Raw genomic sequence first — 16,677 nt, 5'->3', positions numbered from 1 at the left:
TGTTATTATTGTACTTACACACTAACCAACATTGTATGACATAGCATTTAACACTTCTTTAAGCACAATGTAGTTAATGTCCTGTTCTGAGAGCTGAACATCCATCAAGGCACGTCTTCTACATGGGTTTGGACAAAGCTTTGTGGCAACAGCTGGCCTCTATTTGTGTTAACTGGCTCTCACAGAAGCATGCAGACACAAGCACCTGGGCAAGAGAGTGGCGTGCAGACATACACTGCACGCACTGACTCACTCACAGACACGCACACACACACACACACACACACACACACACACACACACACACACACACACACACACACACACACACACACACACACACACACACACACACACACACACACACACACACACACACACACACACACACACACACACACACACACACAAGCTATTGGCAATATTTGACTTCATTGGCATCCAACCCTGGACTCCATCTCTGGAGACGGACTGACTGTTTGTTTTCAAAGGTCAACTGATTCACAAAGAACACCCTGTCTCAGTCTCAGAACCAAAAGCAGAACAGAGTTACACATGCAGGAGACAAACTGGGTTTTATAGAGGCCCGTCCGAAAGAAAAAATGTACAGTGAAGGGCTGAAAGGGTGCTTTGAGGGTTTGTGGGTTACATGGTCATAATACATTACAGTATTATGTCCTGTGTGGCTCAGCATCTGCAGGGCTGTGGGTTTGACTCCTGCAGGGATGAAATGCACTTAAAAGTCTATGCATTCACTGTCAGGTAAGACGCTTTGAATAAAAGTGTCTCCTCTGAAAAGGAAATGGTGAAACACTAAACATGAGGGTTGTACACGCCCTCCAAAATGCAGATTCTGGCTTGGGACTGATAGTGTTAAAGGTCTATGCATTCACTGTCCTGGATGTCACTTGCCCTCCTTGGCTTACAGTACATATGGGGCTTTCTGCTGAAGCATCCCATTCAGTACGTTTTGTAGCAGCATGTCGCAATGGATGTCGACGAATCCGTAAGAATCCGTAAACATTAGTCTAAAATGTTTTGCAACGGAAATAGTTTACTCCAAACGGAAAAAGTTTTGCAACGAAAACAAGCTTTTCTATTGGACTAATTTATCTGGGTCCCTCCCCGTTTGGTTCTGTTCCGTGCTGTTTGGCTCTGTTTGGTTCCTAGTGAACACGCCCTGTTGTCTCCTTTGTAGTTTATTGGCTGTAGTGTCTGGGGCCAGAGTCTGGGACTTGGTGATGACGAGAGCTCCCTGATGAAACAACACTGACGCTGGACACCGGCTGTGCTGGCATTGGTCGCCTCCAGCAGACGGCCAGGAAAGGACTGTTTTCCTTGGATACGGTTGCCACAGCAGCATCAGCAGGACATACTGGAGACAGAGAGTCAGGGGGAGAGGGGAGGGGCTGCAGGCTGCATGTTGCTTGTGACGGAGGCAGCTGGCTGATGGTATACACGTTGGATGGGACGGTGATGCACTCATCTTCGCTTGTCAGATGTTTTTGAGGGTATTCCACACATACCTCTACAGCAGTAGGATGCATGAAGGGGAGAGTGTATGTGTGTGTGTGTGTTTGTATGAGTGTGATGTACAATATTGTGTGTGTGTGCAGCAGTGGAGGCTGGAAGGCTGCTGAGGGGAGGAGGGATGATAATAATGGCTGGAATGGAGTCAATGGAATGGTATCAAACACATCAACAACGTGGTTTCTATATGGTTGATATGGATACCATTCCAAACATTATTATGAGCCGCCCTCCCCTCATCAGCCTCCACTGGACCGCAGTCTACATGTGCCCCCACTTCTGTCAATAATAAAACAGGTGCCCCCACTCACCTCACTTTAGACTCAGAGATAGATTGTATAGAATGGTATGAATAGTTCCACTCATGAATTGTGCCTGTTCAGCTTTCCAACGATAGAACATAAATCTAAAATCTTTGGGCTGTGAGACTATGAGAGGAATTCTAGCCCTTCACTGAAGCATGTTCAACAGGTATAAGTGTCTGATTGTGCCCTAGTTCATGGCAAGAGGGGGAGAGTGGATAAGATGAACTCAGCTAAATGTTTCTCTAGCCTTGAGGTCTCCTGGTCCTGGTTTGCTTTCATTCCTTCTTTCTTTCTTTTCTTTCTTTCTTTCTCAGGAAACGACTCTGCATTCCAACCCACACAGGAAGCAGACAGGTCAGGAAAACTTAGCAAGACACTAGAGAGGGACAGACGGAGGTTCCAATAGCTCAGATGGATAAACCAGGGTCTGTAGTGTTACAACACCAGGGTCTGTAGTTTTACAACACCAGGGTCAGTAGTGTTACAACACCAGGGTCTGAAGTGTTACAACACCAGGGTCTGTAGTGTTACAACACCAGGGTCTGTAGTGTTACAACACCAGGGTCTGTAGTGTTACAACACCAGGGTCAGTAGTGTTACAACATCAGGGTCTGTAGTGTAACAACATCAGGGTCAGTAGTGTTACAACACCAGGGCCTGCAGTGTTACAACACCAGGGTCAGTAGTGTTACAACATCAGGGTCTGTTAGTGTTACAACACCAGGGTCTGTAGTGTAACAACACCAGGGTCTGTAGTGTTACAACACCAGGGCCTGTAGTGTTACAACACCAGGGTCAGTAGTGTTACAACACCAGGGTCTGTTAGTGTTACAACACCAGGGTCTGTAGTGTAACAACACCAGGGTCTGTAGTGTTACAACACCAGGGCCTGTAGTGTTACAACACCAGGGTCAGTAGTGTTACAACATCAGGGTCTGTAGTGTAACAACATCAGGGTCAGTAGTGTTACAACACCAGGGTCAGTAGTGTTACAACACCAGGGTCAGTAGTGTTACAACATCAGGGTCTGTAGTGTTACAACACCAGGGTCTGTAGTGTTACAACATCAGGGTGTGTAGTGTTACAACACCAGGGTCTGTAGTGTTACAACACCAGGGTCTGTAGTGTACAACACCAGGGTCTGTAGTGTTACAACACCAGGGTCTGTTAGTGTTACAACACCAGGGTCTGTAGTGTTACAACACCAGGGTCTGTTAGTGTTACAACACCAGGGTCTGTTAGTGTTACAACACCAGGGTCTGTAGTGTTACAACACCAGGGTCTGTAGTGTTACAACACCAGGGTCTGTAGTGTTACAACACCAGGGTCTGTAGTGTTACAACACCAGGGTAAGTAGTGTTACAACATCAGGGTCTGTAGTGTTACAACACCAGGGTCTGTAGTGTTACAACACCAGGGTCTGTTAGTGTTACAACACCAGGGTCTGTAGTGTTACAACACCAGGGTCTGTTAGTGTTACAACACCAGGGTCTGTAGTGTTACAACACCGGGGTCTGTTAGTGTTACAACACCAGGGTCTGTTAGTGTTACAACACCAGGGTCTGTAGTGTTACAACACCAGGGTCTGTAGTGTTACAACACCAGGGTCTGTAGTGTTACAACACCAGGGTCTGTAGTGTTACAACACCAGGGTCTGTAGTGTTACAACACCAGGGTCTGTAGTGTTACAACACCAGGGTCTGTTAGTGTTACAACACCAGGGTCTGTTAGTGTTACAACACCAGGGTCTGTAGTGTTACAACACCAGGGTCTGTAGTGTTACAACACCAGGGTCTGTAGTGTTACAACACCAGGGTCTGTAGTGTTACAACACCAGGGTCTGTAGTGTTACAACACCAGGGTCTGTTAGTGTTACAACACCAGGGTCTGTTAGTGTTACAACACCAGGGTCTGTAGTGTTACAACACCAGGGTCTGTTAGTGTTACAACACCAGGGTCTGTAGTGTTACAACACCAGGGTCTGTAGTGTTACAACACCAGGGTCTGTTAGTGTTACAACACCAGGGTCTGTTAGTGTTACAACACCAGGGTCTGTTAGTGTTACAACACCAGGGTCTGTTAGTGTTACAACACCAGGGTCTGTAGTGTTACAACACCAGGGTCTGTTAGTGTTACAACACCAGGGTCTGTAGTGTTACAACACCAGGGTCTGTAGTGTTACAACACCAGGGTCTGTTAGTGTTACAACACCAGGGTCTGTTAGTGTTACAACACCAGGGTCTGTAGTGTTACAACACCAGGGTCTGTTAGTGTTACAACACCAGGGTCTGTAGTGTTACAACACCGGGGTCTGTAGTGTTACAACACCAGGGTCTGTAGTGTTACAACACCAGGGTCTGTTAATGTTACAACACCAGGGTCTGTTAGTGTTACAACACCAGGGTCTGTTAGTGTTACAACACCGGGGTCTGTTAGTGTTACAACACCAGGGTCTGTAGTGTTACAACACCAGGGTCTGTTAGTGTTACAACACCAGGGTCTGTAGTGTTACAACACCGGGGTCTGTTAGCGTTACAACACCGGGGTCTGTAGTGTTACAACACCAGGGTCTGTTAGTGTTACAACACCAGGGTCTGTAGTGTTACAACACCGGGGTCTGTAGTGTTACAACACCAGGGTCTGTAGTGTTACAACACCAGGGTCTGTAGTGTTACAACACCAGGGTCTGTAGTGTTACAACACCAGGGTCTGTAGTGTTACAACACCAGGGTCTGTTAGTGTTACAACACCAGGGTCTGTAGTGTTACAACACCAGGGTCTGTAGTGTTACAACACCAGGGTCTGTTAGTGTTACAACACCAGGGTCTGTAGTGTTACAACACCAGGGTCTGTAGTGTTACAACACCAGGGTCTGTAGTGTTACAACACCAGGGTCTGTTAGTGTTACAACACCAGGGTCTGTTAGTGTTACAACACCAGGGTCTGTAGTGTTACAACACCAGGGTCTGTTAGTGTTACAACACCAGGGTCTGTTAGTGTTACAACACCAGGGTCTGTAGTGTTACAACACCAGGGTCTGTTAGTGTTACAACACCAGGGTCTGTTAGTGTTACAACACCAGGGTCTGTAGTGTTACAACACCAGGGTCTGTTAGTGTTACAACACCAGGGTCTGTAGTGTTACAACACCAGGGTCTGTTAGTGTTACAACACCAGGGTCTGTTAGTGTTACAACACCAGGGTCTGTAGTGTTACAACACCAGGGTCTGTTAGTGTTACAACACCAGGGTCTGTAGTGTTACAACACCAGGGTCTGTTAGTGTTACAACACCAGGGTCTGTTAGTGTTACAACACCAGGGTCTGTTAGTGTTACAACACCAGGGTCTGTAGTGTTACAACACCAGGGTCTGTTAATGTTACAACACCAGGGTCTGTTAGTGTTACAACACCAGGGTCTGTTAGTGTTACAACACCAGGGTCTGTTAGTGTTACAACACCAGGGTCTGTTAGTGTTACAACACCAGGGTCTGTTAGTGTTACAACACCAGGGTCTGTAGTGTTACAACACCAGGGTCTGTAGTGTTACAACACCAGGGTCTGTAGTGTTACAACACCAGGGTCTGTTAGTGTTACAACACCAGGGTCTGTTAGTGTTACAACACCAGGGTCTGTTAGTGTTACAACACCAGGGTCTGTTAGTGTTACAACACCAGGGTCTGTAGTGTTACAACACCAGGGTCTGTAGTGTTACAACACCGGGGTCTGTTAGTGTTACAACACTAGGGTCTGTAGTGTTACAACACCGGGGTGTGTAGTGTTACAACACCAGAGGTCTGTTAGTGTTACAACACCAGAGGTCTGTTAGTGTTACAACACTAGGGTCTGTTAGTGTTACAACACCAGGGTCTGTAGTGTTACAACACCGGGGTCTGTAGTGTTACAACACCAGAGGTCTGTTAGTGTTACAACACTAGGGTCTGTAGTGTTACAACACCGGGGTCTGTAGTGTTACAACACCGGGGTCTGTTAGTGTTACAACACCAGGGTCTGTAGTGTTACAACACCAGAGGTCTGTTAGTGTTACAACACCAGGGTCTGCAGTGTTACAACACCAGGGTCTGTAGTGTTACAACACCAGGGTCTGTAGTGTTACAACACCGGGGTCTGTAGTGTTACGCGTTATAATTGGTCATATAATATAATAAAATAGATACGTCATTGTCTGTCTGTTTGGGAGAAAAAAGTATCTGCTGAAAGATTCACCGTAGTGTTACAGGGAGCAGCGCTACCATGACACAGACTGGCTGTAGAGGGCGACAGAGAGAGAAACTGTTCCTTCATAAACTCACCTCTTTGCAGAGAGATTATTACTTTAAATTGTCAGCAGGTGGCGCCAAAACTCTTTCTTTCCCTCAAGGCCCATCAAGGAAAATGTATCTCTTCCTGCTTCACATGCAGTGCAGAAGAGAAAGTAGGATATGAGTCAGACCTGGATTGAAATACGTAGGAGTATTAGAATATTAGCATATTTGTATTTGAAAATACATGCCAATACTAGACTACCATACTAAACTACATGCTAAATGCATTGCAGAAAGTTATTGTGCAACAGGGGGATCAACTTAACATCCTACACCTGTGTACAGCACTATACTCAACACACCCATCACCCCATCCCTCTGCTTGTCCCTAACAGATACTACACCTGTATACAGCACTTTCACCAACACACCCACCACCCCATCCCACCACTTGGCCCTATCAGATCCTACACCTGTATACAGCACTTTCACCAACACACCCACCACACCATCCCTCTACTTTTGGCCCTATCATATGCTACATCAGGCTTTCGGCCTGGGAGGTTGGAACCCCTTCTCTCAAAACCCCCTGTAGATCTTCTGCACTAAAATCTCTCACACTGCTGCTGCTACCACACAGTATCTTCTGGGATTTCCGCTCCATCAGTGCAGTACAATTAATGACCATGACAATAAATGCAAGAAATCTAAAACATATGTTCTCTGGATCTCTGTCTTCAGTCCTACTCAGTGGGGGCGGGATCCCAGTCGAATCACTCACCCTTGGGCTATCATCTACTTTCCTCACTGCCTCAGCATAGGAAACCTTCTGCAAAACCCCAAAATAGCTGATATAACCTAAACCTGACAGGTAAGAACTTTCTATTCAAGCTCAACAAGACATTCTGGGTATTCTCAGTCTCAGTCACCGGGTCTACTTCTCCCCAACCGAGGACGTAAAAAACACCAGAAATATTGTTTTTCAGATCTACACTCAACGCCACCCACTGATCACTCCTTTGAGAGGCACCCTGCTCCGCAGAGCAAAGCACACCGCAGGTCGAGCCCTGAGATGTGTGATGTGGAGCATCCTCTGCCTCTGGATGCACACAATCAAAACAATTACACTTCTCGAACATGTGACATGTGTAACAGTTCCCAGCTTGACACAACATATGGGTCGGCCAAAGAGCAGGGATCCACTTTTTCCCAAAATCTCACCTGGTATGATCAGGGCCAAGGCTGGAAGTCTCTACTATAGCTGCCGCTGCAGGCACTTCTTCCTGGCTAGGCTTCATTTCAGAGCAAACAGGAAGCTTCAATCAGGAAATAAGTAGGAATTGTATTATTTTGCTCATAAAAACATATAAACGAGTGTGTGTGTTTGGTTTGGTATTATAACAGCAAAATTACATTTTCATTGTTAAATTTATTCTGTTGAGTCTACTGTGCTAACTTCATGTTGTGTCTGATAATGTGTGACACAACTACTGGGACACAGGAAGCCACAATCAGGAAATAAGTTGGACTTTTATTAATATGCTAATACAAACAAATAAAACATGTCGTGTGTGTGGATTAGAGAGAGAGAGACAGAGAGAGAGAGAGAGAGACAGAGAGAGAGAGAGAGAGAGACAGAGAGAGAGAGAGAGAGAGAGAGAGAGAGAGAGAGAGAGAGAGAGAGAGAGAGAGAGAGAGAGAGAGAGAGAGAGAGAGAGAGAGAGAGAGAGAGAGAGAGAGACAGAGAGAGACAGAGAGAGACAGAGAGAGACAGAGACAGAGACAGAGACAGAGACAGAGACAGAGACAGAGACAGAGAGAGAGAGAGAGAGAGAGAGAGAGAGAGAGAGAGAGAGAGAGAGAGAGAGAGAGAGAGAGAGAGAGAGAGAGAGAGAGATGCTGTATGTGTTACAGTCTGTTGTCATGGTGATGTTAAGGCACTTTCTCACAAATCCAGCGAAGATTCTCCGCACATGACATGTCATTCCATGCCTTCAGAGGACTCTGATCTGTGCGTATCTCAACATAGTCCTCCATACCATTTACTGGATTGACACCACCATTATCAGGCTGTGGGCCATACCAGTACCTATAGGGTTAACAACAGTCAGATATCATGGTTAATACCAGTACCTACAGGGTTAACAACAATCAGACATCATGGTTAATACCAGTACCCACAGAGTTAAAAACAGTCAGATATCATGGTTAATACCAGTACCTACAGGGTTAAAAACAGTCAGATATCATGGTTAATACCAGAACCTACAGGGTTAATAACAGTCAGATATCATGGTTAATACCAGTACCTAGAGGGTTAATAACGATCAGACGTCACAGTTAGAACATCATAATCCTAAATAATATACAGAAATGTTTCATAGTTAGTTGTCTTGACTGGTATCATCAATATCAGTAACCTGCATAGAAAAAGGTTGAATGGAGCCTTATTGACAGATTAGTTATCATATCTCACCTTGTGGTCAGTGGGGTGCCGTCCACCCATTTCCAGGTCCCCTCAGTAACAGAGTCAGTCAGACCAATCCAGACTCTCTTCTTGAGGTTGACGAGAAATGTCTGTTGTTGAGAAAGATAAATATATATTGTGGCAAAGAAGGGGGTCGAGTGATAAATGGCAGATATGTGAGAGCAGAACTAATAAATGGGCTCTGCCCGATCACTAAAATGGCCACCCCGATCAGAACTACAGATCACAAAATGGCCGACTGCCAAAACTACAAGTCCCAGAAGCAAGGGGAACCCACAGAAGGTGGAGCCGACACACAGATAAAGGGTCAAGGAAAACCAGGAAGAGGAAGTGAGGGCTGGAAGGATCTGTGAACCATAGAGAAAGAGACAATAGAGATTGGCTGGATTTACTGTGTATGAGCTGGACTGTTTTGGACTTACCTGTTGGCGTTTGGACCTGGACCTACTGAGAACCCGATTCGTGTACCGAACCCTGCTATCCTTGACCTTGCCTACAACCTGGGTGGACCAGGACGGAGAGACAAACACACAGGTACTGTCCTGTTCGAAAGAACTCTCATTCTGGGGTAATTTGGTGACAGTTTCCCACTTAATTTGTGACAAATGCTCATAACCTTGAAGAGGTTTGCCACACGTGGTGGAGAATGTGGGCATATGGACTAACCATTCCGCTGGTTAGGTAAAAAGAGAAAAATAAAAAAAATTAAAAAAAATTATCAGTTAGCACTCCAAAGGGGAGTCAGGTTTTTTTTTGTGGCTTTGTTTGGTTAGGACAGTTTCTCAGGAAAATGAGTATGGAGGGAGCCATACAAGCCCTGTTACAAGCGGCGGCCACCCAACAAGAGGCAACTAGAGCTCAACAAATAGCTCATCAGGATGCAATGCGAATGTACCAGGACACGTTACAGGTCCAGCACCGCACCAACCAGCTGCTCAGAGAAGAGCAAGAGAGAAACACCCAGGAGTTAAGAGAAGGCCTAAAGGGGCTAGCGGACCAAATTGGGGCTCAATTACCAGCTGCAAATACCCAGAGGCGGGCCAATCATTTTCTTCAAAAAATGACAGCACAGGATGATGTGGAAGCATATCTTACCACCTTTGAAAGGACTGCAGAGAGGGAGAAGTGGCCGAAAGAAGAATGGGCAGGGCTTCTGGCACCATACCTGGCAGGGGACGCTCAAAAAGCGTATTTCGACCTGGAGTTGACAGATGCACAGGATTACGATAAACTAAAGGGAGAGATTCTGGCAAGACTGAGAGTGACCGATACCGTGAGGGCACACCGCTTTCACCAGTGGTCCTACCGATCTGGACAACCGCCCCGAACACAGATGTTCGACTTGATTCACCTGGCACGGAAATGGTTACGACCGGAGACCCGTTCCTCCGCCGAGATTGTCGAGACCATCGTACTCAACCAGTTTCAGCGAGGTCTACCCCAAGAAGTGCGACGATGGGTTGGCCAGAACGAGGTACTTTCCGCCGACCATCTCGTGGGCCTAGTTGAACGGTATTGTACGGCAGGAACAGCTGAGCAGGCACAGGAGGAAAGATTCCCATTCCCCAGGCCTGGGCGAACCAGCGGACAGGGTAAGACTGTCCCAACAGGTGGAGGGGGAAGAGAGCAGCGTGGGGGCATGAGGAAAGAATCAGAATCGGGCCGAGACACTAAGGGAGAAAACGGAAACCGGGACCGGGGGTTGAGGGGGTCTCCCGCCCGAACGCCTATTATCTGTTACAATTGTAATCGACCAGGACATATTGCAGCCTACTGCCCTATTAAAGAAGAGCCAATGCAATGTAACCTCGGTGAAAAAGAAGATGATATGTGGTATGCATGTCTTGTTGTAACCCCTGTACTTGAAAGATCAAGAAACAAACATATGTGCAGGGTGACAGTTGAAGGGAAAGAGGTTGAAGCACTGCTGGATTCCGGCAGTATGCTAACCCTGGTCGTTGCAAACCTAGTGCCAACTCATAAACTGGATACAAGTCAGGATATCAGTGTTACCTGCATTCATGGGGATACCCGTCTGTACCCCACAGCCTTAGTGAGCATACAAACAGAGGACGATCTGCTGAATTGTGAGGTCGGCGTGGTCCCAAAGATGCCATATGATGTAATATTGGGTAGACACTTTCCTAACTTTGCGAAGTTAGGCCAAAAGAATGGCATATTTGAGAAGCCAACAACCCTGACCAAGCAGGAAGAGGCATGGGGCCTTCAACCAAAACCAAGAAAAGAGGTCTCCCAGGGGCCAACCTCACAGGTGCTAGTAGGGGAGGATGAGGATGAAGTGGCAAACCTCGTTGACAACGAACAGCCTGGTACTACTGGGGCTGGGGTCGATCTGAATCCAGAGGATGACAAGCTAGAACCAGCAGACCTGGCAGGGTCCTTGACTAATTTCGGGACGGCCCAAAACCAGGATCCAACCCTGCAGCAAGCCAGAGCAGACGTGCAGGTCGTCGATGGTACTCCCATAAATGATGGGATGAGGCCTAATAGTTTTCCCCACTTTATTATGAAAAAGGGTTTGGTGTACAGAGTCTCAAAAATAGGGGTTGATGTGGTTGAACAGTTGTTGGTCCCCACCCGGTACCGGAGGACAGTACTGGATCTAGCTCATGGGCACATTCTGGGTGGACACCTTGGTATCGATAAAACCCGAGACCGGATTGTAAGGAGTTTTTACTGGCCAGGAATTCAGGCTGAAGTGGCTCGGCATTGTGGAGAGTGCCCGGAGTGCCAGTTAACAGCTCCCCGACCAGCTGTTAGAAGCCTGTTAGTGCCACTCCCCATAATCGAAACGCCATTTGAGAGGATAGCGATGGATATAGTGGGCCCACTACCCAAGTCCGCCAGAGGACACCAATACATTCTGGTCATTCTAGATTATGCCACTCGCTACCCAGAAGCCATTCCCCTTCTGACGATGACTTCCAAAAATATTGCCAAGGAATTAGTGCTCTTGTTCACCAGGGTAGGGGTTCCAAAGGAGATCCTTACTGACCAGGGGACCCCCTTTATGTCCCGCCTTATGGCGGACCTTTGTAAATTGTGGCAGGTGAAACAGTTGAGGACATCGGTTTACCATCCTCAGACGGACGGGCTGGTTGAGAGATTCAACAGGACCCTGAAGTCAATGCTCAGGAAGGTAATCGATAAGGATGGGAAAAACTGGGATTGCATGTTGCCGTATTCTGATGTTTGCCATTAGAGAGGTTCCTCAAGCCTCACTGGGGTTTTCTCCCTTTGAGCTGGTATATGGGAGGCACCCCCGGGGAATCTTAGACATCGCCCGGGAAACCTGGGAGCACCAATCCACCCCGTATACTAGTGTCATAGAGCACGTCACGGCAATGCAAGACAGGATAGCCACAGTCATGCCCATCGTCCGAGAGCACATGAGACAAGCACAAGAGCACCAGCGGCACACTTATAACCGGCAGGCTACCCTGAGGGAATTTCAACCGGGAGATAAGGTGTTAGTGCTGATCCCCACGGTAGAGTGCAAACTACTAGCCACATGGAAAGGACCATATGAAGTACTGGAGAGAATAGGAGAAGTGAATTATCGGATCCGACAGCCAGGTCGACGGCCACAGGAACAGATCTATCACATAAACCTGTTAAAAGCATGGAGAGAGAGAGAAACACTAATGGTCACATACCCTACACACACTCAGGGGGCAGCCGAAGTAAATATTTCACCTACTCTGTCCCCAGCACAAGTACAGGAAGTAAAGACCCTGATCCAGAAAAACAGAGATGTGTTTTCAGAGGTACCCGGCCGAACTGAGGTTACGGCTCACGATATCGTTTCCCTACCAGGGAGAAAAGTGAGCATGAGGCCATATCGGGTACCCGAGGCTCGACAGGCCGCGATTAGAGCAGAGACAGAGAAAATGTTGACAGCTGGAGTGATCGAGGAGTCACATAGTGAGTGGTCTAGCCCAATTGTGATGGTCTCCAAGCCCGATGGGTCTTTGCGGTTCTGTAACGACTTTCGGAAGGTAAATGAAATCTCCAAGTTTGATGCCTACCCCATGCCCCGAGTAGACGAACTACTGGAGAAAGTTGGTAAAGCTCGGTACATTACGACCCTGGACCTGACAAAAGGGTACTGGCAAATTCCTCTGACCCCCAGGGCCAAAGAAAAGACAGCCTTTGCAACCCCTGACGGTTTGTTTCAATACACCGTCATGCCATTCGGCTTACACGGGGCCCCAGCCACCTTTCAACGGCTCATGAACAAGGTCCTAAAACCGCACCAGGCATACGCCGCAGCTTATTTAGATGACGTGGGAATCTACAGCCCTGATTGGGAATCCCACTTACCCCGGGTACAGGCGGTGTTAGACGCCCTTAGAAAGGCAGGGCTCACGGCGAACCCTGCCAAGTGTTATGTGGGGTTAGGGGAAACAGAGTATCTGGGATACACCGTGGGAAGAGGGTTAATCAAACCCCAACAGAAGAAGGTGGAGGCAATTAGAGAATGGCCGAAACCAGTAAATAAGAAGCAAGTTCGAGCGTTCCTAGGGCTGACTGGTTACTACCGGAAGTTCATCCCAAGTTATGCCACAGTGGCCGCCCCACTCACCGACATGACTAGAGCCAGAGGGCCAAACATGGTCAAATGGGATGAAAGGGCCACCAAAGCATTTAGGACATTACAGGAGGCTCTCTGCTGTAATCCAGTGCTGGTGGTACCAGACTTTGAGAAAGAGTTTGTGGTTCAGACGGATGCCTCAGAGGTCGGCTTGGGAGCAGTGCTATCCCAAGAGGTAGAAGGGGTGGAACACCCCATCCTGTTTTTAAGCAGGAAGCTGGAACCACGGGAAACCAACTACGCGGTCGTTGAGAAAGAGGCGCTGGCAGTAAAGTGGGCTCTAGAAAGCCTGAAATACTACCTGCTGGGGCGCCACTTCACCCTCATCAGTGACCATGCCCCACTCACCTGGATGCATAGGGCTAAAGAGAAGAACGCTCGGGTGATGCGGTGGTTTTTGAGTCTCCAACCGTTTCACTTTGACTTGAAACACAAAGCAGGGAAGGAAATGGGAAATGTGGATGGGTTATCCCGCATGCACGCATATTTTGCTGCGGTAGCCCGACCTAGGGGGTCGGATCTAGGGGGGGAGATATGTGGCAAAGAAGGGGGTCGAGTGATAAATGGCAGATATGTGAGAGCAGAACTAATAAATGGGCTCTGCCCGATCACTAAAATGGCCACCCCGATCAGAACTACAGATCACAAAATGGCCGACTGCCAAAACTACAAGTCCCAGAAGCAAGGGGAACCCACAGAAGGTGGAGCCGACACACAGATAAAGGGTCAAGGAAAACCAGGAAGAGGAAGTGAGGGCTGGAAGGATCTGTGAACCATAGAGAAAGAGACAATAGAGATTGGCTGGATTTACTGTGTATGAGCTGGACTGTTTTGGACTTACCTGTTGGCGTTTGGACCTGGACCTACTGAGAACCCGATTCGTGTACCGAACCCTGCTATCCTTGACCTTGCCTACGACCTGGGTGGACCAGGACGGAGAGACAAACACACAGGTACTGTCCTGTTCGAAAGAACTCTCATTCTGGGGTAATTTGGTGACAGTTTCCCACTTAATTTGTGACAAATGCTCATAACCTTGAAGAGGTTTGCCACAATATTCATATGTTTGATCATATCTAACGTGTGTCTCTCTCTCTCTCTCTCTCTCTCTCACCTGTTCCTTATCACTGTTTATGATCACCAGGTCTGCTCCTCTCTTCAGACAGTCCTCTCTGCTCTCATTCCAGGTTTTAGTCTCAGTAGACAGGAAGTACCAACTGGATTCAAACTTCTGCCAGGCTTCAGGACAAGTTTGTTCTACAAGTTGAAAACATGTATTTCCTTCAATGTATGACGCTGAACACTTAATGACAGAATACAATCACATAATCAGGTGTGTGTTGTTAATGATAATGTATTACTGTAGGTTTACTCACTGGAATTGGTAAGCCACCCGATAACAAAATCTCTCTCAGTCTGTAGCTGGTCTCTCTCTTTAGTCAGGTTGTTGTAACTGGTCTTTAGCTGGTCTCTCTCTGCAGATGAGTTCTTTGAGACGTTGCTGTCTGCAGCAACAATAAAGAAGAAGTTGCTTACTAAAATAGATCACATCAGAACTACTAAATCTGAATTATAAGAACTATTTAAACAGTGAACAAAATTATAAATTTACATGTAAGGTGTTGGTCCCATGTTTCATGAGATGAATTAAAAGATCCAAGAAATGTTTCATATGCACAAAAAGCTTATTTCTCTCAAATGTGTTTACATCCCTGTCAGTCAGCATTTATCCTTTGCCAAGATAGTCCATCCACCTGATAGTTGTGGCATATCAAGAAGCTGATTAAACAGCATAATCATTACACAGGTGCACATTCTGCTGGAGACAATAAAAGGCCACTTTAAAATGTGTAGATTTGCCACAGATGTCTCAAGTTTTGAGGGAACGTGCATCTGGCATGCTATAGGAATGTCCACCAGAGTCGTTGTCAGATAAATTAATGTTCATTTCTCTAACATAAGCTGACTCCAATGTTGTTTAGAGAATTTGGCAGTACGTCCAACTGGCCTCACAACCGCAGACCACATGTAACCACGCCAGTCCATGACCTCCACATCTGGCTTCTTCACCTGTTGGATCGTCTGAGGGAGGGTGCTGAGGAGTATTTCTGTCTGTTATAAAGCACTTTTGTGGGGAAAAACTCATTCTGATTGGCTGGGCCTAGTTCCCCGGTAGTTGGAATCTGGCTGCCAAGTGGGTGGACCTATGCCCTCCAAGGCCCACCCATGGCTGAACCTCTGCCAGTCATGTGACATCCATAGATTAGGGCCTAATGAATTTATTTCCATTGACTGATATGAACTGTAACTCATAAAATCTTAGAAATGTTTGCATGTTGCATTTATATTGTTGTTTAGTGTAGATATACTATAGACTTACATTGTACAGACAGGCCTATGATCCCAGCCAGTAGGAGAACACACAGCAGCCCCAGAAACACTGCAGTAACTCCAGAGCGTCTCTTCCACCACTGAACATGTACTGAATCACAAATGATTAAAGTAAGATCTTTGGTAATATGTTTTACTGTATCATCCAGGATTGGGACAAATAAAGGTATCGTACTACAGGGTAAAACCTGTTTAATATATTGTGTGTGTCATTTATTTGCGTGTGTGTGAGTGCGTGTGTGTGTTTTACCTGAGTGCTGGTCTCCTGGTCCATTATTAGGAGCAGTATCTGCTGTCTCTTCTCTCTTGGTGCTGGTCTCACCGTCTCTCAGGGTGTCTGCACTGACGTAGATATCCACAATCCTCTCCTTCATCTCACCTCTGTTAAACTTGACCTTCTTGGTCATATCGGGCTCAGCATAGATGGCTTCAGACATCTCCAACAACTTACTGTGTTTTCTGTCCATACTCAGGTTCTGGTACTATCGTTGTCTGTCTCTGTTTCTGGGTCTGTCTCTGTCTCTGCTCTGTCTGAGACTAAGTGTTTAAGATGTCATCCCCAGATTTAAAGGAACATGTAAAAAGAGGAAGATGATGAAATAGTAACATGGTGTTTTAGGTTGGGACATTTTATACTTCTTTAAATCTGGACACACAGGATGCTGATAAGTAGTGATTACATGAATATGTTCATACAAAAAAATGTTGTGTGTCGTTTGCTGTTGTGGCAGTGGAGTTGCTCAGTTCGTAGCTAATCTCCACATTTTGCCATGAGGCTGAGAGAAAATGTTGCTGTTTTAGATCTCCCCCCCAGATGAAACAGGGCTTAGGGTTAAGGGTTGGGTTAAGTAGTGTTGATAAATGAGGCTTCAATGCTGTTCCTCTGTTCACTCAGTCCTTTCTTCTGTCCCTCCAGTTTTTTGTCTTGGTCGAGATGTAGTACCAGCCTTCAAAATCATCTCTCTCCCTTTGTAGCTGGTCTCTCTCTTTAGTCAAGTTGTTGTATCTTGCCTGTAGCTGGTCTCTCTCTTCAGTCAGGTTGTTGTATCTGGTCTGTAGCTGGTCTCTCTCTTCAGTCAGGTTGTT

The 16,677-nt window shown here is 46.7% G+C and overlaps 1 protein-coding gene across 1 annotated transcript; it reads right to left on the bottom strand.

Moving 5' to 3' along the window:
* Nucleotides 1-8,029: 8,029 nt before the first annotated feature.
* Nucleotides 8,030-16,058, bottom strand: LOC129841061 (C-type lectin domain family 4 member E-like). Its single transcript, XM_055909170.1, has 5 exons — nt 15,842-16,058; nt 14,577-14,705; nt 14,315-14,457; nt 8,574-8,674; nt 8,030-8,186 (listed from the first exon to the last, which is right to left on the bottom strand). Exons 1-5 carry the CDS (start codon nt 16,056-16,058, stop codon nt 8,030-8,032), a joined length of 747 nt encoding a protein of 248 aa, XP_055765145.1.
* Between the last annotated feature and the right edge of the window lie 619 nt (nt 16,059-16,677).

The sequence above is a fragment of the Salvelinus fontinalis genome, chromosome 42 (genome assembly GCF_029448725.1).
Source record: "Salvelinus fontinalis isolate EN_2023a chromosome 42, ASM2944872v1, whole genome shotgun sequence".
Taxonomy (NCBI): Eukaryota; Metazoa; Chordata; class Actinopteri; order Salmoniformes; family Salmonidae; genus Salvelinus; species Salvelinus fontinalis.
The sequence above is the reverse complement of the archived record's forward strand: the minus strand, read 5'-3'. Positions and strand labels throughout refer to the sequence as shown.